At 42.0% G+C, this 27,396-nt stretch overlaps 1 protein-coding gene across 2 annotated transcripts; it reads left to right on the forward strand.

The window, feature by feature from the left end:
- The first annotated feature begins 1,456 nt into the window (after positions 1–1,456).
- On the forward strand, positions 1,457–26,614 carry ift27 (intraflagellar transport 27 homolog (Chlamydomonas)). 2 transcript variants are annotated; one of them, XM_045695985.1, is made up of 7 exons: positions 1,457–1,601; positions 2,194–2,273; positions 24,858–24,917; positions 25,074–25,133; positions 25,428–25,583; positions 25,770–25,879; positions 26,124–26,614. In XM_045695985.1, exons 1-7 carry the CDS (start codon positions 1,568–1,570, stop codon positions 26,155–26,157), a joined length of 534 nt encoding a protein of 177 aa, XP_045551941.1. In that variant the 5' UTR covers positions 1,457–1,567; the 3' UTR covers positions 26,158–26,614.
- Positions 26,615–27,396: the final 782 nt, after the last annotated feature.

Below are 27,396 nucleotides of genomic sequence, written 5' to 3' on the forward strand. Positions count from 1 at the left end.
CTTGTCACACTCGAATGCTGAAGTTGAGAGAGTATTCAGCCAGATGAGTGTGGTAAAAAGCAAACTTAGAAATGGGATGTCCTTGCAGACCCTTAACTCCATCCTGTACATTCGATATGGATGAAGCTGTCTGGTGAGGCTTGCTATGAGCACCAGCTCCCTGATAATGTTTTGCAGCTTTTTGGCACATCAGCTGCTTACTCATTTAAGTCAGCTCCCTAAGTTGCTGAACCTGCCATAGAGAGCCTTGACCAAAATGACGATGACCCACTCTTTCTGTGAGCCAGCACAGCCTGTGTGTGTGTGGAGGGGGGTCTGAAAAAAAACTATTAACCTGAATTAGGGCCAGACTAGTTACCATAATTTTCTCACATTGACAGTTTTTTCTATTGTCTCTTTTTGGTCTATTTAGATTGTTAATGTAAATTGTATACAAAAAAATGTAAAAAATGTTACGGTTAAAAATGTTAATGTTTTACTGTGACTTGTTGTAGGCTCCTAAGTGGACCATAAGGTTAAAAACCAAACCAAAAAATAAAATAATAAAAAAAAAAAAATACATAAAAATAACTCCGCCAGAGTGTCTCTTTTGGGTCACTTGCCGGTCCCAAGCCCGGATAAAGGAGGAGGGTTGGAATTGTGACATTAAAAAAAACAAGAATCGACAGACACAAGTTCATTTGTAGTTCTAAACATATTTAGGGTATTTTTTACTCACTTTTTGTCTCTCCCACAACGTTATTCCTCTCTCCTACAGCATCCATCACAATTACATGCACATGGCCAATTATGCAAATTAGGTGATGATATCATTTAGCGACTTCTAGAGACTTTTAGGACAGCCAATAGCTACTTTCCTTACTGAGGAGTTGGCAACACTGAATTTGCTACGTCCCATTGGAGAGTCATGTGCAGGTCGTTTGTCATAGCCAGGAAAGAGAGAGAAGAGGGAAAACTGAGTTAAGGGGGAAGACTTACATAGACTTTGGCAGTCTAATTTTTGCTTCTAATAATGTTAGGACACAACAGGGATGGCATTTAGGAGATATAATTTAGGGCTACCTACTATAGAAAATCATGATAGAAATGATGGCCTGTCAAGCATTGCATATTTTATAGATATGAATCTACCTGTGTGCATTCAAATTATGTAGATTAGCTATTCTAAAAGATGTGATGCATGTTCCATTGAAAATATCACTGAGGCAGTACATAAAACAATTCTTAATACCTTACTGGCTCTAACACGGGAGTAAAATTCAGTAGGCTAATTGCTAGAATAATGGTCTACAGTCAATGAACGCTTTCATCTAGCGGTAATTAAGGGAACAGTCACGTTGGGCTCAGGTTGACGTCAACGCTCTTACGTTGACACAGCTGGCCAATGACAGCGCAGATATTGAAACGTGCTTGTTGGTTGGATCAATGAGAGCGTTTCTGCTCAGGTTGCTAGGAAACGCGTCGTGTCCATGTTGCTGAGGCGGAAGGAAGATTCTGTAGCGTAAAATTAAAAACACAAAGCAGTTTTGAAGATTTTGCTAATATATTTATTTGTTTGTACGCTGCCATGGTGAAATTAAGATCAAGGTGCCTTCTTGTAGGTAAGATTTAGAAATGTATTCGTTGCTAAGAAGTTGTTTTAGGAATGACAACGTCTGTACTGTAAATAAAGTAGCTGAGACATAGGCTAGCTTGCAAAACGTTGGATAGGACAGAGCAGCAAGCTAGCTAAGTTAGAAAAGGCCCTAGATAGCTAACAGTTTTACAAGCATTTGCAAGTTACATAACTCTAGGATTACACGTTTGAGTAGGGCAAACATGGAAGAGACGTATGCATTCTATCAATTCGATTTCAATTCAAGGGGCTTTATTGTCATGGGAAACATGTTAACATTGCCAAAGCAAGTGAAATAGATAATAAACAAAAGTTAAATAAACAATAAAACATTTACAGTAAACATTACTCTTATAAAAGTTCCAAAAGAATAAAGACATTTCAAATTTCATATTATGTCTATATACAGTGTTGTAATTATGTGAAAATAGTTAAAGTACAAAAGGGAAAATAAATAAACATAAATATAGGTTGTATTTACAATGGTGTTTGTTCATCTCTCTCTCTTTCTCTCTGGCTCTCTCTTTCTCTCTGGCTCTCTCTCTCTCTCTCTGTCGCGCCACCCTTCCCCTCTTCAGGAGATGCAGCAGTGGGGAAAAGTGCTCTCTCTCAGATGTTCCGGAGTGATGGCGCACACTTCCAGAAGAACTACAGTATGGTGAGAAAATAACTGAGACACACACACACACACACACACACACACACACACACACACACACACACACACACACACACACACACACACACACACACACACACACACACTGGCCTCTCTCTAGCCTGGTCTCCCAGATCTGTTTGTTTGTGCTCTTGCCAACTCAGATTCTTCACTTAAAATGTATGCCAAACAAAAACCATTGATTTCAAAGTTTAACAAATCATACAACTCTATGCACAAGGACTACTTTTAACAATACGCACTGAACATTTTACCAAAACACATTTACATTTACATTACATTTAAGTCATTTAGCAGACGCTCTTATCCAGAGCGACTTACAAAATGGTGCATTCACCTTATGATATCCAGTGGAACAACCACTTTACAATAGTGCATCTAAATCTTTTAAGGGGGGGGGGGGTTAGAAGGATTACTTTATCCTATCCTAGGTATTCCTTAAAGAGGTGGGGTTTCAGGTGTCTCCGGAAGGTGGTGATTGACTCCGCTGTCCTGGCGTCGTGAGGGAGCTTGTTCCACCATTGGGGTGCCAGAGCAGCGAACAGTTTTGACTGGGCTGAGCGGGAACTGTTTAATGGATAATGGATTAATAAACATTTAATGGAAGAACTGTGTTGATATTCCAAAAACTGTTAAATATCTTCTCAGAATTATGATTCAATGATGTCTGCAGAAATCATGGGTTGTCAGCTATGACATGACTCATTGACCACACACACTGCATAACAACAACACACTGGTGTGAGTGTGTGTGTTGTGACACACCGGTCTAAGTGAACAGAGACAAATCAAATCACATTTTATTTGTCACATGCACCGAATACAACTGTTGTAGACTTTACTGTGAAATGCTCTTCCCAATGATGCAGAGTAAAAAAGAAAAAAAAAAGAAATACAAAATAATAGTAACACAAGGAGTAAAATCCACAAGAATGGAGCTCTATACAGGGAGTATTAGTACCAGATCAATGTGCAGAGGTACGAGGTATTTGAGGCATAATACAGTTGAAGTCGGAAGTTTACATACACCTTAGCCAAATACATTTAAACTCAGTTCTTCACATTTCCTAAAATGTAATCCTTGTAAAAATTCCCTGTCTTAGGTCAGTTAGGATAAGCACTTTATTTTAAGAATGTGAAATGTCAGAATAATAGTAGAGAGAAGGATTTATTTCAGCTTTTATTTATTTCATAACATTCCCAGTGGGTCATAAGTTTACATACACTCAATTAGTATTTGGTAGCATTGCCTTTAAATTGTTTAACTTGGGTCAAACGTTTCGGGTAGCCTTCCACAAGCTTCCCACAATAAGTTGGGTGAATTTTGGCCCATTCCTCCTGACAGAGCTGGTGTAACTGAGTCAGGTTTGTAGGCCTCTTTGCTCACACACACTTTTTCAGTTCTGCCCACAAATTTTCTATAGGATTGAGGTCAGGGCTTTATGGCCTCTCCAATACCTTGACTTTGTTGTGCGTAAAGCTATTTTGCCACAACTTTGGAAGTATGCTTGGGTTCATTGTCCATTTGGAAGACCCATTTGCGACCAAGCTTTAACTTCCTGACTGATGTCTTGAGATGTTGCTTCAATATAGCCACATAATTTTCCTACCTCATGATGCCATCTATTTTGGGAAGTGCATCAGTCCCTCCTGCAGCAAAGCACCCCCACAACATGATGCTGCCACCCCCATGCTTCACGGTTGGGATGGTGTTCTTCAGCGTGCAAGCCTCCCCCTTTTTCCTCCAAACATAACGATGGTCATTATGGCCAAACAGTTTTATTTTTGTTTCATCAGACCAGAGGACATTTCTCCAAAACGTACAATCTTTGTCCCCATGTGCAGTTGCAAACCGTAGTCTGGCTTTTTTATGGCGGTTTTGGATAAGTGGCTTCTTCCTTTCTGAGCGGCCTTTCAGGTTATGTCGATATAGGACTCGTTTTACTGTGGATATAGATACTTGCGTACCTGTTTCCTCCAGCATCTTCACAAGGTCCTTTGCTGTTGTTCTGGGATTGATTTGCACTTTTCGCACCACAGTACATTCATCTCTAGGAGACAGAATGCATCTCCTTCCTGAGCGGTATGACAGCTGCATGGTCCCATGGTGTTAATACTTGCGTACTATTGTTCGTACAGATGACCGTGGAACCTTCAGGCGTTTGGAAATTGCTCCCAAGGATTAACCAGACTTGGCTGATTTCTTTTGATTTTCCCATGATGTCAAGCAAAGAGGCACTGAGTTTGAAGGTAGGCCTTGAAATACATCCACAGGTACACCTCCAATTGATTCAAATGATGTCAATTAGCCAATCTGAAGCTTCTAAAACCATGACATCCTTTTCTGGAATTTTCCAAGCTGTTTAAAGGCTCAGACAATTTGGTGTATGTAAACGTCTGACCCACTGGAATTGTGATACATTGAATTATAAGTGAAATAATCTGTCTGTAAACAATTGTTGGAAAAATTACTTGTGTCATGCACAAAGTAGATGTCCTAACCGACTTGCCAAAACTATAGTTTGTTAACAAAGAAATTGTGGAGTGGTTGAAAAATGAGTTTTAATGACTCCAACCTAAGTGTATGTAAACTTCTGACTTCAACTGTATGTACATGGGTAAAGTGACTAGGCATCAGGATAGATAATAAAAAGAGTGAAATAAAGAACAGAGTAGCAGCAGCAAATTATGAGTGTACAACTGTGTGTGTGTCTTTGTGTGTGTGTGTGTGTGTGTGTGTGTGTGTGTGTGTGTGTGTGTGTGTGTGTGTGTGTGTGTGTGTGTGTGTGTGTGTGGACAAGTTGTTACAGCTGTTGATAAGTCATTGTAGTAATCTGACAATGTTTTTAATGTCATTACATTAAGATATAAGGTGGGTGATCATAGCTATAAAATTCACAAGTTGATTTAAAACCTATTTTTAACCCTTTCTCCTGGTTGTGGCTTGATGGATTTGTCCAAAATCGTATGACGTAAAACATTACTTTTCTGTCCTTGCATTTATGGCAGTCTAAGTTGTCGTTATATCATGTATTAACCATTAATCAGTTAAATTAGACATTGAACTTGAACCCTTTAAGAGTCCTGGATCTAGCTGTCAAACAGTTTTTTGTATAGAGATCTCAGAAATGCACTGCAACTACATAACATTGTGTGTCTCCTTAGGTTACAGGGTGAAAACAGTTTTCATGGGCTCACAAATCCCAAATAGAATGCTTCTAACTGAAAGAATAATCATACCTTGATACTTAAAACCTAAATTGATGCTGTCATTAACATGGTTCTTCAATAATTATGTAAAGTACTTGTTGGATGCGCATTTGGTGTCGAGCTGTTTAATTGATCATTTCACACATCATCATCTGATCCAGGAAGGAATGTACGGAATGACATTCAAGTAAGGAACAGCTGTTGTGATAGCGCATGCCATGCTACAACAGCCCAAGTGCTGGAAAAAAGGTGTTCCTGAGGAATGTCCAGAATGTTTTGGTGTCTCATTCCTTACTCCGGTGAAGATAGTTGTGTCTGGATTCACATTGGATTTAATATCCCTAGCGAATCGATGTTGAGAATATCAAATCAAATCAAAATGTATTTGTCACGTACACATGGTTAGCAGATGTTAATGCAAGTGTAGCGAAATGCTTGTGCTTCGAGTTCCGACCATGCAGTAATATCTAACAAGTAATCTAACAATTTCACAACAACTACCTTATACACACAAGTGTAAAGGAATGAATAAGAATATGTACATAAAAATATATGAATGAGTGATGGCCGAACGGCATAGGCAAGATGCAGTAGATGGTATAGAGTACAGTATATACATATGAGATGAGTAATGTAGGGTATGTAAACATTGTATAAAGTGGTATTGTTTAAAGTGGCTAGTGATACATTTATTACATCAATTTGTCCATTATTAAAGTGGATAGAGATGAGTCAGTATGTTGGCAGCAGCCACTCAATGTTAGTGATGGCTGTTTAACAGTCTGATGGCCTTGAGATAGAAGCTGTTTTTCAGTCTCTCGGTCCCCGCTTTGATGCACCTGTACTGACCTCGCCTTCTGGACGGTAGCGGGGTGAACAGGCAGTGGCTCGGGTGGTGGTTCTCCTTGATGATATTTTTGGCCTTCCTGTGACATCGGGTGGTGTAGGTGTCCTGGAGGGCAGGTAACTTGCCCCGGTGATGCGTTGTGCAGACCTCACTACCCTCTGGAGAGCCTTACGGTTGTGGGCGGAGCAGTTGCCGTACCAGGCGGTGATACAGCCCGACAGGATGCTCTCGATTGTGCATCTGTAAAAGTTTGTGAGTGTTTTTGGTGACAAGCCGAATTTCTTCAGCCTCTGAGGTTGAAGAGGTGCTGCTGTGGCCCATCAGGAAGTCCAGGACCCAGTTGCACAGGGCGGGGTCGAGACCCAGGGTCTCGAGCTTAATGACGAGTTTGGAGGGTACTATGGCGTTAAATGCTGAGCTGTAGTTGATGAACAGCATTTTTACATAGGTATTCCTCTTGTCCAGATGGGTTAGGGCAGTGTGCAGTGTGATTGCGATTGCGTTGTCTGTGGACCTATTGGGGCGGTAAGCAAATTGGAGTGGGTCTAGGGTGTCAGGTAGGGTGGAGGTGATATGGTCCTTGACTAGTCTCTCAAAGCACTTCATGATGACGGAAATGAGTGCTACGGGGCGATAGTCATTTAGCTCAGTTACCTTAGCTTTCTTGGGAACAGGAACAATGGTGGCCCTCTTGAAGCATGTGGGAACAGCAGACTGGGATAAGGATTGATTGAATATGTCCGTAAACACACCAGCCAGCTGGTCTGTGCATGCTCAGAGGACGTGGCTGGGGATGCCGTCTGGGCCGGCAGCCTTGCGAGGGTTAACACGTTTAAATGTTTTACTCACGTTGGCTGCAGTGAAGGATAGGCCGCAGGTTTTGGTAGCGGACCGTGTCAGTGGTACTGTATTGTCCTCAAAGCGAGCAAAGAAGTTGTTTAGTTTGTCTGGGAGCAAGACATCGTGGTCCGCGATGGGGCTGGTTTTAATAGACCCTGTGGGTATAACATCACCAATGCACTTGCTAATAAACTCGCTCAACGAATCAACGTATTCATCAATATTATTGTCCGACGCTTTGCGGAACATATCCCAGTCCACGTGATCGAAGCAATCTTGAAGCGTGGAATCCGATTGGTCGGACCAGCTTTGAACAGACCTGAGCACGGGCGCTTCCTGTTTTAGTTTCTGTCTATAGGCTGGGAGCAACAAAATGGAGTCGTGGTCAGATTTTCCGAAAGGAGGACGGGGGAGGGCTTTGTATGCGTCGCGGAAGTTAGGATAACAACGATCCAGGGTTTTGCCAGCCCGTGTCGCTCATTCGATATGCTGATAAAATTTAGGGAGCCTTGTTTTCAGATTAGCCTTGTTATAATCCCCAGCTACAATAAATGCAGCCTCAGGTATGTGGTTTCTAGTTTACATAGAGTCAAATGAAGTTATTTCAGGGCTGTCGATGTGTCTGCTTGGGGGGTATATACACGACTGTGATTATGATCGAAGAGAATTCTCTCGGTAGATAATGCGGTCTGCATTTGATTGTTAGGAAATCTCGGTCAGGTGAACGAAAGGACTTGAGTTCCTGTATGTTGTTATGATCACACCACGTCTCGTTAATCATAAGGCATACACCCCCGCCCTTCTTCTTACCAGAGAGATGTTTGTTTCTGTCGGCGCGATGTGTGAAGAAACCAGGTGGCTGTACCGACTTTGATAACGTATCCCGAGTGAGCCATGTTTCCGTGAAACAAAGAACTTTACAATCTCTGATGTCTCTCTGGAAGGCAACCCTTGCTCGGATTTCGTCTACCTTGTTGTCAAGAGACTGGACATTGGTGATTAGTATACTCGGGAGCGGTGCGCGATGTGCCCGTCTACGGAGCCTGACCAGAAGACCGCTCCGTCTGCCCCTTCTGCGGCGCCGTTGTTTTGGGTCGCCGGCTGGGATCCAATCCATTGTCCTGGGTGGTGGGCCAAACAGAGGATCCGCTTCGGGAAAGTCGTATTCCTGGTCGTAATGTTGGTGAGTTGACGTTGCTCTTATATCCAATAGTTCCTCCTGACTGTATGTAATAAAACTTAAGATTTCCTGGGGTAACAATGTAAGAAATAACACATAAAAAAACAAAATACTGCATAGTTTCCTAGGAACGCGAAGCGAGGCGGCCATCTCTGTCGGCGCCAGAAGTTCTTGTAGTCTGCTTGATTTACAGCAGGGTCTCGTGAGTTTTAACAGAGAAAGCATCAAGGTAATTAATTAATATTTTCATCCCTCGAACTTGACCCTTACTGTGCCTAATTGTGTAGGATAGACGATTGCGCAACACCCAACTATATTCCTATGAATTATTCTGGATATAATGACAACAAATGACATAGCCTAGTGGGCTCATTCACAATATGAGCTCGTAATGAAATAACATGACAAATACATTTCGGTTTCCATGTTACACCTGCAATTTTAAACAATACAAGGGGTTTGAAGTAGCCTAGTTGAACTAGGAGCTCAGAAATTAATAATATCTAATGCTGGGTTCAACTTGGCTTTCCAAACAAATCCTTCCATTACAAAAGGAACCTGGTTTTTGGTAGCATGGTCATTCTAAAAACAGATGGTGAGGTTAATGCTACCGCTATTGATGGCTTTATTATGTGTGCCTGCGTAGGCCATGTAGTCTACAGAAACATCACTGTGCATACATCCTATTTATTTAGTCAGGACACATTATAGAATATAATAATAATTACAAAATCAATGCATTGGCAAGGCCTAAAAAATGTATTATTCTTAAAGTGGTAATGGCATACTTCTTTTGACACTTTTTGCATGCGTTTTTTGGGGTGGGCTGTGTGTGTGTGTGTGTGGGGGGGGGTTCTATATTAAGCCCTATATGTACATAAATCAAAATGATTGCATTTGAGTAATTTAGCAGACACTCTTATCCAGAGTGACTTACAGGAACAATTAGGTTTAAGTGCCTTGCTCAAGGGCACATCCACAGATTTTTCATCTAGTCGGCTCAGGGATTCAAACCTGCAACCTTTCGGTTACTGGCCCAATGCTCTTATCCACTAGGCTACCTGCCGCACAATTGTATAACACTGAAGTCCTTGAAAATTACAATGAAGTGCTTGAAAAAGTCCCTAAAAGTAGTTGAATTTGACTTGCCAATGTCTGTATGAACCCTGCTTAAAGGATGAATAGTCCTAGGCCTATGTTGTTGTATAGCTGGACGTATGGGACAATTTGCATATATTCCTCTAAGTACACATGTGGAACTGCATAACAATTATTAACATTTTTGTTTCAAACCATTTTGAAATGTTGATCCCAATGTCACACATTGGCCCCGTTATTTATAGAAATACTCATATACAGTATAGTAGTGTGCATAAAGTCAGTGCAGATAGTCTGGGGAACCATTTAATGAACTATTTTGTGGTCTGATGTCTATTTAGCAGTCTTATGGCATGGGGTTAGAAGCTGTAGCCGATGCTCTGGTACCATTTGCCGGACGGTGGCAGATTGAACAGTCTATGGCATGGGTGGTTGAAGTCTGACAATTCTCCGGGCCTTTCTCTGACACTGCCTGATATAGAAGTCCTGGATGGCAGGGAGCTTGGCCCCAGTGATGTACTGGGCTGTCCGCACCACCCTCTATAGTGATATGTGTTCGAGGTTGCTGCATTTACCATAACAAGCGGTAATGCAGCCAGTCAAGATGCTCCCAATGGTGCAGCTGTATAACTTTTTGAGGATCTGAGGGCTCATGTCAAATCTTTTCTGCCTCCTGAGGGGGAAGATGCACGGTCGTGCCCTCTTCACGACTGTGTGGAACATGATAATTCATTAGTGATGTGGACGCTAAGAAACTTGAAGCTCTCGACCCGCTCTACTACAGCTCCATCAGAGTGGAGAGATCACTTTGTGGAGCATTATTATGATACAACACACACACACACACATGAGGACCTTCCACTTCTCTCCATTGTTACTGTTGGATGAGGACCTTCCACTTCTCTCCATTGTTACTGTTGGTTGAGGCCCTTCCACTTCTCTCCATTGTTACTGTTGGTTGAGGACCTTCCACCTTTCTCCATTGTTACTGTTGGTTGAGGACCTTCTACTTCTCTCCATTGTTACTGTTGGTTGAGGACCTTCCACCTTTCTCCATTGTTACTGTTGGTTGAGGACCTTCCACCTCTCTCCATTGTTACTGTTGGTTGAGGACCTTCCACCTCTCTCCATTGTTACTGTTGGTTGAGGACCTTCCACTTCTCTCCATTGTTACTGTTGGTTGAGGCCCTTCCACTTCTCTCCATTGTTACTGTTGGTGGAGGACCTTCCACTTCTCTCCACTGTTACTGTTGGTTGAGGACCTTCCACTTCTCTCCATTGTTGCTGTTGGTTGAGGCCCTTCCACTTCTCTCCATTGTTACTGTTGGTTGAGGACCTTCTACTTCTCTCCATTGTTACTGTTGGTTGAGGACCTTCTACTTCTCTCCATTGTTGCTGTTGGTTGAGGCCCTTCCACTTCTCTCCATTGTTGCTGTTGGTTGAGGACCTTCCACTTCTCTCCATTGTTACTGTTGGTTGAGGACCTTCTACTTCTCTCCATTGTTGCTGTTGGTTGAGGCCCTTCCACTTCTCTCCATTGTTACTGTTGGTGGAGGACCTTCCACTTCTCTCCATTGTTACTGTTGGTTGAGGACCTTCTACTTCTCTCCATTGTTACTGTTGGTTGAGGACCTTCCACTTCTCTCCATTGTTGCTGACAGACAGACAGACAGACAGACAGACAGACAGACAGACAGACAGACAGACAGACAGACAGACAGACAGACAGACAGACAGACAGACAGACAGACAGACAGACAGACAGACAGACAGACAGACAGACAGACAGACAGACAGACAGGAAGCAGCATCCGGTCCGCAGCCATTCCATTCTCCTCACGTTATCTTCCTCTCAAATGTCAGACGGCCTGTTAGGTTACCTACCGACCGATCTGTTCTGCTATTTATTGCGGACAGGTTCTCCCTCTTACTCACACACACACACACACACACACACACACACACACACACACACACACACACACACACACACACACACACACACACACACACACACCCAACCTTTATGTATTCTGTACAGGCTCTCATTGACATTCCACTGAGAGAGAGCCTTCCCAATTCCCATGATGCATCACATCAGCTCATTGCCCCGTCTCTGGTTGGAATATCGCGGAGGAAGAGTGTGTGGGCGTGCGTGCGCAGTTGGCTGCAGTCTTTTGTGTGTGCGTGTGGCGGTGGGCTGCAGTCTTGCATACAAATCAAATTGTATTGGTAACATACACATATGTAGTAGATGTTATTGGTAACATACACATATTTAGCAGATGTTATTGGTAACATACACATATGTAGCAGATGTTATTGGTAACATACACATATGTAGTAGATGTTATTGGTAACATACACATATGTAGCAGATGTTATTGGTAACATACACATATGTAGCAGATGTTATTGCGGGTGTAGCGAAATGCTTATGTTCCTAGCTCCAACAGTGAGGTAATATCTAACTAAATGCTTATGTTCCTAGCTCCAACAGTGAGGTAATATCTAACTAAATGCTTATGTTCCTAGCTCCAACAGTGAGGTAATATCTAACTAAATGCTTATGTTCCTAGCTCCAACAGTGAGGTAATATCTAACTAAATGCTTATGTTCCTAGCTCCAAAAGTGAAGTAATATCTGACAGTATAAAACAATACATACAAATCTAAAGTAAAATAATGTAATTAACAAATATAGAAATATTAGGATGAGCAATGCCAGAGTCCGGAATATAAATATAGATGTATATGATGGGATGTATAGACATGGACATTATCTCAATAGAATATGTTAAATATGTTGGATAGAATATGTCATATATACAGTTGAAGTTGGAAGTTTACATACATCTTAGCCAAATACATTTAAACGCAGTTTCACAATTCCTGACATTTAATCCTAGTAAAAATTCCCTGTCTTAGGTCAGTTAGGATCACCACTTTATTTTAAGAATGTGAAATGTCAGAATAATAGTTGAGAGAATGATTTATTTCAGCTTTTTTTATTATCACATTCCCAGAGGGTCAGAAGTTTACATGCACTCAATTAGTATTTGGTAGCATTGGCTTTAAATTGTTTAACTTGGGTAAAATGTTTCGGGTAGCCTTCCACAAGCTTCCCACAATAAGTTGGGTGAATTTTGGCCCATTCCTCCTGACAGAGCTGGTGTAAGTGAGTCAGTTTTGTAGGCCTCCTTGCTCGCACACGCTTTTTCAGTTCTGCCCACAAATGTTCTATAGGAATTGAGGTCAGGGCTTTGTGATGGCCACTCCAATACCTTGACTTTGTTGTCCTTAAGCCGTTTTGCCACAACTTTGGAAGTATGCTTGTCCATTTGGAAGACCCATTTGCAACTAAGCTTTAACTTCCTGACTGATGTCTTGAGATGTTGCTTCAATATATCAACATAATTTTCCTACCTCATGATGCCATCTATTTTGTGACATGCATCAGACCCTCCTGCAGCAAAGCACCCCCACAACATGATGCTGCCACCCCCATGTTTCATGGTTGGGATGGTGTTCTTCGGCTGTTTTGGAGCAGTGGCTTCTTCCTTGCTGAGCGTCCTTTCAGGTTATGTCGATATAGGACTCGTTTTACTGTAGATATAGATACTTTTGTACCTGTTTCCTCCGGCATCTTTCTGAGTTCTTGGCTGATTTCTTTTGATTTTCCCATGATGTCAAGCAAAGAGGCACTGAGTTTGAAGGTAGGCTTTGAAATACATGTTTATGTAAACTTCTGACCCACTGGTATTGTGATACAGTGAATTATCAGTGAAATAATCTGTCTGTAAACAATTGTTGGAAAAATAATTTGTGTCATGCACAAAGTACAGAGGGGGGAAAAAGTATTTGATCCCCTGCTGATTTTGTACGTTTGCCCACTGACAAAGAAAGGATCCGTCTATAATTTTAATGGTAGGTTTATTTGAACAGTGAGAGACAGAATAACAACAAAAATATCCAGAAAAACGCATGTCAACAATGTTATAAATTGATTTGCATTTTAATGAGGGAAATAAGTATTTGACCCCCTCTCAATCAGAAAGGCTTCTGGGTCCCAGGTGTCTTTTATACAGGTAACGAGCTGAGATTAGGAGCACACTCTTAAAGGGAGTGCTCCTAACCGCAGCTTGTTACCTGTAAAAGAGACACATGTCCACAGAAGCAATCAATCAATCAGATTTCAAACTCTCCACCATGGCCAAGACCAAAGAGCTCTCCAAGGATGTCAGGGACAAGATTGTAGACCTACACAAGGCTGGAATGGGCTACAAGACCATCGCCAAGCAGCTTGGTGAGAAGGTGACAACATTTGGTGCGATTATTCGCAAATGGAAGAAACACAAAAGAACTGTCAATATCCCTCGGCCTGGGGCTCCATGCAAGATCTCACATCGTGGAGTTGCAATGATCATAAGAACGGTGAGGAATCAGCCCAGAACTACACGGGAGGATCTTGTCAATGATCTCAAGGCAGCTGGGACCATAGTCACCAAGAAAACAATTGGTAACACACTACGCCGTGAAGGACTGAAATCCTGCAGCGCCCGCAAGGTCCCCCTGCTCAAGAATACATATACATGCCCGTCTGAAGTTTGCCAATGAACATCTGAATGACTCAGAGGACAACTGGTGAAAGTGTTTTGGTCAGATGAGACCAAAATGGAGCTCTTTGGCATCAACTCAACTTGCCGTGTTTGGAGGAGGAGGAATGCTGCCTATGACCCCAAGAACACCATCTACACTGTCAAACATGGAGGTGGAAACATTATGCTTTGGGGGTGTTTTTCTGCTAAGGGGACAGGACAACTTCACCGCATCAAAGGGACGATGGACGGGGCCATGTACCGTCAAATCTTGGGTGAGATTTTGTGGATGGGTATTCCAGCATGACAATGACCCAAAACACACGGCCAAGGCAACAAAGGAGTGGCTCAAGAAGAAGCACATTAAGGTCCTGGAGTGGCCTAGCCAGTCTCCAGACCTTAATCCCATAGAAAATCTGTGGAGGGAGCTGAAGGTTCGAGTTGCCAAACGTCAGCCTCGAAACCTTAATGACTTGGAGAAGATCTGCAAAGAGGAGTGGGACAAAATCCCTCCTGAAATGTGTGCAAACCTGGTGGCCAACTACAAGAAACATCTGACCTCTGTGATTGCCAACAAGGGTTTTGCCACCAAGTACTAAGTCATGTTTTGCAGAGGGGTCAAATACTTATTTCCCTCATTAAAATGCTAATCATTTTATAACATTTTTGACATGCGTTTTTCTGGATTTTTTTGTTGTTATTCTGTCTCTCACTGTTCAAATAAACCTACCATTAAAATTATAGACTGATCATTTCTTTGTAAGTGGGCAAACGTACAAAATCAGCAGGGGATCAAATACTTTTTCCCCCCACTGTAGATGTCCTAACCGACATGCCAAAACTATAGTTTGTTAACAAGAAATTTGTGGAGTGATTGAAAAACGAGTTTAAATGACTCCAATCTAACTTTATGTAAACTTCCGACTTCAACTGTATGTAGAATATGTAGGATAGAATAGTAAATGTACAGCAATAGTGGAATAGGGTGGACTTGACTAGAATACAGTATATGGATATGAAATGAGTAAAACAATATGTAAACATTATTAAAGTGACCAGTGTTCCATGACTATGTACATTGGGCAGCAGTTTCTCTGAGTACCGGGTGGTATCCGGCTAGTGACAGTGACTAAAGTTCAGGGCAGGGTACTGGGCGAAGGCTAGTGGTGACAGTTTAAAAACCCCTAAGGTCGATTTCCGCTCCCCGCAGAAATGGAATGAACATAATGGCTGTACGACTAGTCTGAAGTCTGTCCGACTTCTGTCTGTAGCGGCCCAACAGTCTGAGCTACACACTAATATGAACACGTACATGTCGGTTGTTTTGCTCTAGGATGCTCACAGGCCTCACAAGACTCATCTGAAGGTCCAGTATATACAGTTGAAGTTGGAAGTTTACATACACAAAGTTGACTGTGCCTTTCAACAGCTTGGAAAATTCCAGAAAATTACGTCATGGCTTTAGAAGCTTCTGATAGGCTAATTGTCATCATTTGAGTCAATTGGAGGTATACCTGTGGATGTATTTCAAGGCCTACCTTCAAACTCACTGCCTCTTTGCTTGACATCATGGGGAAATCAAAAGAAATAAGCCAAGGCCTCAGAAAAACAATTGTAGACCTCCACATGTCTGGTTCATCCTTGGGAGCAATTTCCAAACGCCTGAAAGTATCACGTTCATCTATACAAACAATAGTACGCAAGTATAAACACCATGGGACCATGCAGCCGTCATACCGCTCAGGAAGGAGACGCGTTCTGTCTCCTAGAGATTAACGTACTTTGGTGCGAAAAGTGCAAATCAATCCCAGAACAACAGCAAAAGGACCTTGTGAAGATGCTGGAGGAAAGGCCTCTCAGCAACGAAGAAGCCACTGCTCCAAAACCTCCATTAAAAAGCCAGACTACGGTTTGCAACTGCATATGGGGACAAAGACCGTACTTTTTGGAGAAATGTCCTCTGGTCTGATGAAACAAAAATAGAACTGTAAGGCCATATTGACCATCGTTATGTTTGGAGGAAAAAGGGGGAGGCTTGCAAGCCGAAGAACACCATCCCAACCGTGAAGCATGGGGGTGGCAGCATCATGTTGTGGGGGTGCTTTGCTGCAGGAGGGTCTGGTGCATGTCACAAAATAGATGGCATCATGAGGTAGGAAAATTATGTGGATATATTGAAGCAACATCTCTAGACATCAGTCAGGAAGTTAAAGCTTGGTCGCAAATGGGTCTTCCAAATGGACAATGACCCCAAGCATACTTCCAAAGTTGTGGCAAAATGGCTTAGGGACAACAAAGTCAAGGTATTGGAGTGGCCATCACAAAGCCCTGACCTCAATCCTATAGAAAATGTGTGGGCAGAACTGAAAAAGCGTGTGCGAGCAAGGAGGCCTACAAACCTGACTTAGTTACACCAGTTCTGTCAAAAGGAATGGGACCAAAATTCACCCAACTTATTGTGGGAAGGTTGTGGAAGGCTACCCGAAACGTTTGACCCAAGTTAAACAATTTAAAGGCAGTGCTACCAAATACTAATTGAGTGTATGTAAACTTCTGACCCACTGGGAATGTGATGAAAGAAATAAAAGCTGAAATAAATCATTCTCTCTACTATTATTCTGACATTTCACGTTCTTAAAATAAAGTGGTGATCCTAACTGACCTAAGACACGGTAGTTTTACTAGGATTAAATGTCAGGAATTGTGAAAAACTGAGTTGAAATGTATTTGGTTAAAGTGTATGTAAACTTCTGAGTTCAACTGTATAAATGCAAGTACAGTATATATGGAGACTGTTTAGTGACAAAAATAAAGGGTTAAATGCATGTATATAAAAAAAATAATAACAAATGTTTCTCACAGATATAGGATAGTCACTTCAGAACAATCTTCCTTTAGATATTTTTCTTCTGTTGTTCCATGTAGTGAATCTGTTATTCAATGTGTTTGTATGGGCTAATAATGTTTTGATATATATATTTTGATACTTCAAGGGGTCTTAAAATTCAAAATCAAATAGCAAAATGATCCTTGTTATGACCCTAAAACAATTCCATATAGCTTAGTAGTACTGTGTGATTGTAGTACTGTTTGATTGTAGTGCTGTTTTGCCTGTTTGATTGTAGTACTGTTTGATTGTAGTACTGTTTTGCCTGTTTGGTTGTAGTACTGTTTGATTGTAGTACTGTTTTGCCTGTTTGATTGTAGTACTGTTTTGCCTGTTTGATTGTAGTACTGTTTGATTGTAGTACTGTTTTGCCTGTTTGATTGTAGTACTGTTTGATTGTAGTACTGTTTGATTGTAGTACTGTTTTGCCTGTTTGATTGTAGTACTGTTTTGTCTGTTTGATTGTAGTGCTGTTTTGCCTGTTTGATTGTAGTGCTGTTTTGTCTGTTTGATTGTAGTGCTGTTTTGTCTGTTTGATTGTAGTGCTGTTTTGCCTCTTTGATTGTAGTGCTGTTTGATTGTAGTACTGTTTTGCCTGTGTGATTGCCTTACAGATGACATAACTGGACTGCTTGTACTCGTCCATGTCCCAGTCACCTTGCCATGGTTAAATGCGTTGTTTCGAGGTTTCAGTTTTGTGCGAATGCCGCCATCTATCCACGTTTTTGGTTTGGATAGGTTTTAATTGTCACAGTGGGAACCACATCTGTTATGCACTTCCTGATGAACTCAGTCACCAAGTCAGTGTATATGTCAATGTTATTCAAATCAAATTGTATTTGTCACATGCGCCGAATACAACAGGTGTAGACCTTACCGTGAAATGCTTACTTACAAGCCCTAAACCAACAATGCAGTTTTAAGAAAATAGAGTTAAGAAAATATGTACTAAATAAACTAAAGTAAAAAATGAAAAAAGTAACATAATAAAATAACAATAATGATGCTATATACAGGGGGTACCGGTACCGAGTCAATGTGTGGTAGGTACAGTGTAAAAACAAAGGTGGGGAGGTGACAATGTAAATAGTCCAGGTGGCCATTTGATTAATTGTTCAGCAATCTTATGTCTTGGGGGTAGAAGCTGTTAAGGAGCCTTTTGGACCTAGACTTGGCGCTCCGGTACCGCTTGCCATGCGGTAACAGAGAGAACAGTCTATGACTTTTGTGACTGGAGTCTTTGACACATTTTTGGGCCTTCCTCTGACACTGCTTAGTATATAGGTCCTGGATGTCAGGAAGCTTGGCCCCAGTGATGTACTGGGCTGTACGCACTACCCTCTGATGCCGAGCAGTTGCCATACCAGGCGGTGATGCAACCAGTCAGGATGCTCTCGATGGTGCAGCTGTAGAACCTTTTGAGGATCTGAGGACCCAAGCCAAATCTTTTCAGTCTCCTGAGGGGGAAAAGGTGTTGTCGTGCCCTCTTCACAACTTTCTTGGTGTGTTTGCACCATGATAGTTTATTGTTGATGTGGACACCAAGGAACTTGAAGCTCTCAACCTACTCCACTGCAGCCTCGTTGATGTGAATGGGGGCGTGTTCGGCCCTCTTTTTCCTGTAGTCCACGATCATCTCCATTGTCTTGCTCACGTTGAGGAAGAGGTTGTTGTCCTGGCACCACACTGCCAGGTCTCTGAGCTCCTCCCTATAGGCTGTCTCATCATTGTCAGTGACCAGGCCTACCACCGTTGTGTCGTCAGCAAACTTAATGATGGTGTTGGAGTCGTGCTTGGCCAACCCGGAAAATATCCCAGTCCGCGTGATAAAAACAATCGTGAAGCATAGATTCCGATTGGTCATACCAATGTTGAACAGTCCTTACCACGGGTACTTCCCGTTGATTTTCTGAAGGGAGGTGGGGGAGGGCCTTGTAGCTGTCTCGGAAGGGAGAGTAGCATTGGTCGAGAATGTTCGAGGTTGGAGTAGCGCAGGCGATGTGTTGTTAAAACTTCAGTAGCGTTTTCCTCAGATTTGGTTTATTAATGTCCCCGGCTACAATAAATGCGGCCTCAGGATATGCGGTTTCCAGTTTGCTTGAGAGCCGTCGTGGTGTCGGCTTTAGGGGAATATACACGGCTGTAATGATTATCTAAGATAATTTTCACGGGAGGTAATGCGGTCGGCATTTGATTGTGAGGTATTCCAGGTCGAGGGAACAAAAGGACTTGAGTTCCTGTATGTTACCACAATGTCACCATGAGTAGTTAATCAAGAAACATACACCTCCGCCTTTCTTTTTCCTCTGACAGTTCTTTGTTCCTGTCTGGGCTATGTACTGAGAACCCAGCTGGCTGTATGGACGGGTGCAGTATATCTGGAGAGGGCTATGATTCTGTGAAACAGACTGTGTTACAGTCCCTGATGTCTCTCTAGAAGGAGATCCTCGCCCTGAGCTCGTCTACTTTATTGTCCAGGGACTGAACATTAGCGAGTAATATACTCGCAAGGTGTGGATGATATGCACGCCTCCTGAGTGAGACCAAAATTCCACTCCGTACACCTTTTCTCCATTGGCGTTGCCTTGTAGCAGCTGCTGGGATTAGTGGATTTGCCTCGGGGGAGGTGCGAACAAAGGATCCAATTCAGAAGTTGTATTTTTGGTGGAAATGCTGGTGAGTGACCATCGATCCAATATCCAAAAGTTATTTTTGGCTGTAGATAATAATGCAAGAAACCTTCTGGGCAAATAATGCAAGAAATAACAAAAAATATATAAATACTACAAAGTTGCTTACGAGCCAGGAACAGGGCATCCATGTCTATCGGCGCCATTTTGTCCATTTGTGTGTGTGTGTGTGTGTGTGTGTGTGTGTGTGTGTGTGTGTGTGTGTGTGTGTGTGTGTGTGTGTGTGTGTGTGTGTGTGTGTGTGTGTGTGTGTGTGTGTGTGTGTGTGTGTGTGTGTGTGTGTGTGTGTGTGTGTGTGTGTGTGTGTGTGTGTGTGTGTGTGTGTGTGTGTGTTGGGCTTTTGTGTTATGTGTGTAACTTAGTTATGCTCCGTGGCTTGGGCTCAGATGAGTAGAGCAGTGAGCAGTGCAGAGTTTGGCAGTGGTGGAAAAAGTTCCAAATGGTCATACTTCTGTAAAAATATAGATACCTTAATAGAAAGTTACTCAAGTAAAAGTGAAAGTCACCCAGTAAAATACTACTTGAGTAACAGTCAAAAAAGATTTTGTTTTAAATATACTTAAGTATCAAAAGTAAATGTAATTGCTCATACTTAAGTATCAAAAGTAGAAGTAAAAGTATGAATGATTTAAAAGCAAATCAAAGCAGACGGCACCATTTTCTTGTTTTTAAAATGTACGGATAGCCAGGGGCACACTCCAACACTCAGACATTATTTACAAAAGATGCATTTGTGTTTAGTGAGTCCGCCAGACCATAAGCAGTAGGGATTACCACGTGTTCTCTTGATAAGTGTGTGAATTTCACAATTATCCGGTCCTTCTAAGCATTCAAAATGTAACAATTACTTTCGGTTGTCAGGGAAAATGTATGGAGTTAAAAGTACAATATTTTCTATAGGAATGTAGTGAAGTAAAAGTTGTCAAAAATATAAATAGTGAAGTACATTCCCCAAAAAACAACTTAACTCTTACATCTAGATGTTCCGCTAGCGGAACACCGCTCCAATATCCAATGATAGGGCGTGGCGCGAATTACAAACTCCTCAAAAATCCAAAAACTTCAATTTTTCAAACATATGACTATTTTACACCATTTTAAAGACAAGACTCTCCTTTATCTAACCACATTGTCCGATTTCAAAAAGGCTTTACAATGAAAGCAAAACATTAGATTATGTCAGGAGAGTACCCAGCCAGAAATAATCACATACCCATTTTTCAAGCTAACATATAATGTCACAAAAACCAAAACCACAGCTAAATGCAGCACTAACCTTTGATGATCTTCATCAGATGACACTCCTAGGACATTATGTTATACAATACATGCATGTTTTGTTCAATCAAGTTCATATTTATATCAAAAAAACAGCTTTTTACATTAGCAAGTGACGTTCAGAACTAGTATACCCACCGAAACTTCCGGTGAATTTACTAAATTACTCACGATAAACGTTCACAAAAAACATAACAATTATTTTAAGAATTATAGATACAGAACTCCTTTATGCAATCGCGGTGTCAGATTTTAAAATAGCTTTTCGGTGAAAGCACATTTTGCAATATTCTGAGTAGATAGCCCGGCCATCATGGCTAGCTATTTTGACACCCACCAAGTTTGGCACTCACCAAACTCAGATTTACTATAAGAAAAATTGGATTACCTTTGCTGTTCTTCGTCAGAATGCACTCCCAGGACTTCTAGTTTACACCCAATGTTGTTTTGGTTCCAAATAATCCATAGTTATATCCAAATAGCGGCGTTTTGTTCTTGCGTTCAAGACACTATCCGAAGGGTGACGTGCCGGCGCGTATCGTGACAAAAAAATTCAAAATATTCCATTACCGTACTTCGAAGCATGTCAAACGCTGTTTAAAATCAATTTTTATGCGATTTTTCTCGTAAATAGCGATAATATTCCGACCGAGAGACGTCGTTTTCGTTCAAAGACTGAAAATGTAAAATGGACTCTTCATGTGCACGCGCGCAACCGTTTCATTGTTCTCAGATCGACCACTATCCAAATGCGCTACTGTTTTTCAGCCAGGGACTGGCGCGTTCTGAGAGCCTATGGGAGCCTTAGAAAATGTCACGTTACAGCAGAGATCCTCTATTTTCCATAAAGAGGCTATAGAAGGCCAAGAAATGGTCAGAGAGGGCACTTCCTGTATGCAATCTTCTCAGGTTTTGGCCTGCCATATGAGTTCTGTTATACTCACAGACACCATTCAAACAGTTTTAGAAACTTTAGGGTGTTTTCTATCCAAATCAAACAATTATATGCATATTCTAGTTTCTGGGCAGGAGTAATAACCAGATTAAATCGGGTACGTTTTTTTATCCGGCCGTGAAAATACTGCCCCCTATGATAAACAGGTTAAGTAGTACTTTAAAGTATTTTTACTTACGTACTTTACACCACTGGGGTTGGTGTAAATGGCACCCTATTCCCTATCTACCCCATAAGGCTTTGGTCAAAAATAGTGCACTATATAGGGAATAGGGTGCCATTTGGAAAGGAACTTCAGTGATTATAATATATTTAATATAGAACAATATATGCCATTTAGTAGACACTTTTATCCAAAGCGACTTATAGTCATGCGTGCATATATTTTACGTATGAGTGGTCCCGGGAATCGAACCCACTACCCTGCTGTTGCAAGTGCCATGCTAGTACCAACTTAGCTACAAAGGACCAAATGAAAATACCACCTTCCTTTCTTCTTCAAGGTTATCACAGATATAGAACTGGATATGTGTCATGTGTCAAAGTACACACACACACCAGGGCTGCACTATATGGGGGAAAAAATAGAATTGGGATTTTTTTTACTAAGTGTTACGATTAGGATTTGACGTGCAATACAGTGCCTTGCAAAAGTATTCATCCCCCTTGGCGTTTTTCCTATTTTGTTGCATTGCAACCTGTAATTTGAATGGATTTTTATTTGGATTTCATGTAATGGACATACACAAATTGATGAAGTGAAATGAAAAAAAATACTTTTTTTTAAATAATTTTTTTTTTAAATTGGAAAAGTGGTGGATGCATATGTATACACCCCCTTTGCTATGAAGCCCCTAAATAAGATCTGGTGCAACCAATTACCTTCATAAGTCACATAATTAGTTCAATAAAGTCCCACTGTGTGCAATCTAAGTGTCACATGATCTGTCACATGATCTCAGTATATATACACCTGTTCTGAAAGGCCCCAGAGTCTGCAACACCACCAAGCAAGCGGCACCATGAAGACCAAGAAGCTCTCCAAACAGGTCAGGGACAAAGTTTTGGAGAAGTACAGATCAGGGTTGGGCTATAAAAAAATATCCGAAACTTTGAACATCCCACGGAGCACCATTAAATCCATTATTAAAGAATGGAAAGAATATGGGACCACAACAAACCTGCCAAGAGAGGGCCGCCCACCAAAACTCACAGACCAGGCAAGGAGGGCATTAATCAGAGAGGCAACAAAGAGACCAAAGATAACCCTGAAGGAGATGCAAAGCTCCACAGCGGAGATTGGACAATCTGTCTATAGGACCACTTTAAACCGTACACTGCACAGAGCTGGGCTTTACAGAAGAGTGGTCAGAAAAAAGCCATTGCTTAAAGAAAGAAATAAGCAAACACTTTTGGTGTTCACCAAAAGGCATGTGGGAGACTCCCCAAACATATGGAAGAAGGTATTCTGGTCAGATGAGACTAAAATTGAGCTTTTTGGCCATCAAGGAAAACGCTATGTCTAGCGCAAACCCAACACCTCTCATCACCCCGGGAATACCATCCCCACAGTGAAGCATGGTGGTGGCAGTATCATGCTGTGAGCATGTTTTTCATCTGCAGGGACTGGGAAACTGGTCAGAATTGAAGGAATGATGGATGGCGCTAAATACAGAGAATTTCTTGAGGGAAACCTGTTTCAGTCTTCCAGAGATTTGAGACTGGGACATAGGTTCACCTTCCAGCAGGACAATGGCCCTAAGCATACTGCTAAAGCAACACTCGAGTGGTTTAAGGGGAAACATTTAAATGTCTTGGAATGGCCTAGTCAAAGCCCAGACCTCAATCCAATTGAGAATCTGTGGTATGACTTAAAGATTGCTGTACACCAGTGGAACCCATCCAACTTGAAGGAGCTGGAGCAGTTTTGCCTTGAAGAATGGGCAAAAATCCCAGTGGCTAGATGTGCCAAGCTTATAGAGACATACCCCAAAAGACTTGCAGCTGTAATTGCTGGATGGGTGGGGGGTGAATACTTTCACAAGCCACTGTATAAATCAAATGTATAGTGAATCTAACAGCGAGGAGGAGGAGCGGTGCTGCTTGAGTGACAAGGGTGGGGCTTGTTGTGTGTAGGAAGCAAGCGGAGAAAAAAAACGCAAACTATAAAAATTGTGGCAGTGTGCAGCCTTAAATTGTGCAGCCTTAAAACACACACACCCACTCTTCCTCCTCCTGTGTCAAAGTAGGAAGAAAGCCATTCACCTATCTTATGCTGTTAGATCTATGTTCTAGATCTTTCATTGGAAACACACAAAGAGAGTTCAAAGTGTTTGAATCAAATCAACGTATTGTAGCCTCTAACCTTTTGTTATGAAAGAGACTGTTTTGTGACAGTTGGGTTTAGGTTGATGTGTGGTTGTTTTGTGACAGTTGGGTTTAGGTTGATGTGTGGTTGTTTTGTGATGATTGGGTTTACGTTGTTGTGTGGTTGTTTTGTGATGACTGGGTTTAGGTTGATGTGTGGTTGTTTTGTGATGATTGGGTTTACGTTGTTGTGTGGTTGTTTTGTGATGATTGGGTTTAGGTTGATGTGTGGTTGTTTTGTGATGATTGGGTTTACGTTGTTGTGTGGTTGTTTTGTGATGTTTACGTTGTTGTGTGGTTGTTTTGTGATGATTGGGTTTACGTTGTTGTGTGGTTGTTTTGTGATGATTGGGTTTAGGTTGATGTGTGGTTGTTTTGTGATGATTGGGTTTAGGTTGATGTGTGGTTGTTTTGTGATGATTGGGTTTAGGTTGATGTGTGGTTGTTTTGTGATGATTGGGTTTACGTTGTTGTGTGGTTATTTTACGATGGTTGCGTTGTGGTTGTGTGATGATGGCTGGTTGCAGGTTGTTGCGTGATGATGGTTGGATTTAGGTTGTGTTGTAGCTGCTGTGTGATGGTTGGGCTTAGGTTGTTGTGTGGTTGTTTTCTAGACGGCTGGAGTGGAACTGGTTGTGAAGTCAGTGAACATCCCAGAGACCAGCGACAGTGTGGTGAGTACCCACTCCCTAGACTGACTCCCACACTCCCCCTATATAGGCTAGAAGCTAGGCTGTTTACAGAAGCCATCAATCTGGAGTTCTTTCATACTGAAAATAACTTTGTGATGATTGACAGTGTTTCTCTCTCTCTTTCTCTCTCCCTCTCAGGAACTGTACATCTTTGACTCTGCCGGGAGGGAAACCTTTGTTGAAGCATGTGAGAAGTTGGTGAGGCCCACTACATATCTACTCTTCAAAGTTACAAAGGATTCACTACTTTCCCTCATCCCTCTCTCTTCCCGCTCTCATCCCTCTCTCATCCCTCTCTCTTCACATCTCTCTTCCCTCTCTCATCCCTCTCTCTTCCTCTCTCTTTTGCTGAATGTTAAATGGATGCAATATTCAATGTTTCCACCCCCCTCTTTCACCCTCCATCACCCCCTCTCGATCTCTCTCTCACTCCCCCCTCTTTCGCCCTCTCTCACCCCCCCTCTCCCCATCCCTCCCTCTATCCCTCTACAGTGGGGCCAGCCGTCTGTGTTGTGTCTGGTGTTTGACGTGAGCAGTGAGCTGTCATTCAGTAGCTGTGGCCGCTGGCTGGAGAGGGTCAGGGCCCACTGCCAGGGTCTGCACATCCCAGGTACCACACACCTCAGCTCTGACCCCCTGTATCTGGAGGTACTTGATCTTAGTGCTCTTTGTGTGTGTGTGTGTGTGTGTGTGTGTGTGTGTGTGTGTGTGTGTGTGTGTGTGTGTGTGTGTGTGTGTGTGTGTGTGTGTGTGTGTGTGTGTGTGTGTGTGTGTGTGTGTGTGTTATCAACTTTGTGTGCGTGTGTGTGTGTGTGTGTGTGTTGTGACGTTCAGGTGTGTTGGTGGGTAACAAGTCGGACCTGTCCTCGCGGAGGGAGGTGGAGACCTCGGTGGCCCAAGAGTGGGCCCAAAGCCAGGGGCTGCAGTACCACGAGACGTCCGCTGTGAGTGCACCCACACCTGGACACAACAGACAAGCTCATAGGCTTCTGGAGCCAAAGTGCCAACACCAAGTCCAAAAACAGTATACCCTCTAACAAAGCGATGATTAAAATGTTTCTCATTCTGTGTGTGTGTGTGTGTGTGTGTGTGTGTGTGTGTGTGTGTGTGTGTGTGTGTGTGTGTGTGTGTGTGTGGTGTGTGTGTGTGTGTGTGTGTGTGTGTGTGTGCATGGCATCTGTATTGCAGAAAGAGATGGAGAACTGTGAAGCTCCCTTTCTGAGTCTAGCCCAGCTGTTCCACGCTCTCTACCAAGACAGACTACAGACCATACAGAACCTGGCCTAACATTCTAGAACCAGGCCTAACATTCTAGAACCTGGCCTGACAATCTTGAACCTGAACATTCTAGAACCTGGCCTACCATTGTAGAACCTGCAGAATCTGGCCTAACATATAAATATCTATTACATTGTATATATTCTGTTTCTAAGGATATATGAATTATATTTCTATGGATTGTAGGACCTGGCCCAATGTTTTAGAACTTGGCCCAACATTCCCTAAGTGAAAAATACTGCCTCTGACAGTGAGAAATCCACCTTACATTGGGGTGGAGATTAAAATGAAACTATTATCTATTTACTACAATAATTAATGTTATGTATATTCTTCACGTTGTCTGAGTTATGCAGGAGAACATGATAACTTGTATTAAAGTTAGTGATTTCTGTACAGTATTCTGATTGCTAGAGTTTTGCATATGAGGGACCTTTCCATCCCTCTCTCCTTCCATCACCCACTCTCTCTCCCCTTTACTCTCTCCTCTCCATCCCCCCTTTCTGTCCATCAATCCCGCTCTCTCTGTCTCTCTCCACCCCCCGCCCATCCTCTCTCCATCTGTCTCTCTTTCTCCATTTGCAGCTGGAGACCTTCACATAATTTCAATCATTTCCAAACCCGTTTGTTGTTTATTCGTTAACAACCCTGTAATTACTGTTTTAATGACCCTCCTCTCATTGTAACGGGGTCAGACCCACTGCCTATTATAGCCTCTCATGTCTAACACACACACACACACACACACACACACACACACACACACACACACACTATGCTACGAGGCCTCTATTGAACTAGGCTGTCCGTCCTCCTCAAAGCCACTCGTTCATGGTGATTGAATCTCATATTATGAGATTAAAATAGACTGCTGCCTTGGAATTCTGTTCCCATAACTACTGAGAGTATAATGACATGTTGAGGATTATTAGTTATGACACTGTTATGGTAACTGTTGTTTTAATACAGTATGTGGGTTTATGGTTTAGTCTTTAATGTTAAATATGTGGTTAATCTGTAGCTAGCTATGCAATCTTAAATATAATTACATTTAATAGATGCAATCTTAAATATATTATAAATATTGATTGGTTTTCTAGTGTAAAATAGAGAGCCATGATGAGTTGGGGGGAGGATTTAAGTAGTCGGTTCCACACATTGACAGACAGTTGTTGAAATTGGG

The sequence above is a fragment of the Salmo salar genome, chromosome 02 (assembly GCF_965601325.2).
Source record: "Salmo salar chromosome 02, fSalSal1, whole genome shotgun sequence".
Taxonomy (NCBI): domain Eukaryota; kingdom Metazoa; phylum Chordata; class Actinopteri; order Salmoniformes; family Salmonidae; genus Salmo; species Salmo salar.

What these genes read in the sequence shown, in the direction of transcription:
- ift27 (XM_045695985.1), top strand. Translation starts at nt 1,568, where the DNA reads ATGGTGAAATTAAGATCAAGGTGCCTTCTTGTAG. An exon ending in ATCAAGGTGCCTTCTTGTAG is followed by an intron (nt 1,602 to 2,193) that starts GTAAGATTTAGA and finishes TCCCCTCTTCAG; the next exon opens with GAGATGCAGCAGTGGGGAAA. An exon ending in CAGAGACCAGCGACAGTGTG is followed by an intron (nt 24,918 to 25,073) that starts GTGAGTACCCAC and finishes TCTCCCTCTCAG; the next exon opens with GAACTGTACATCTTTGACTC.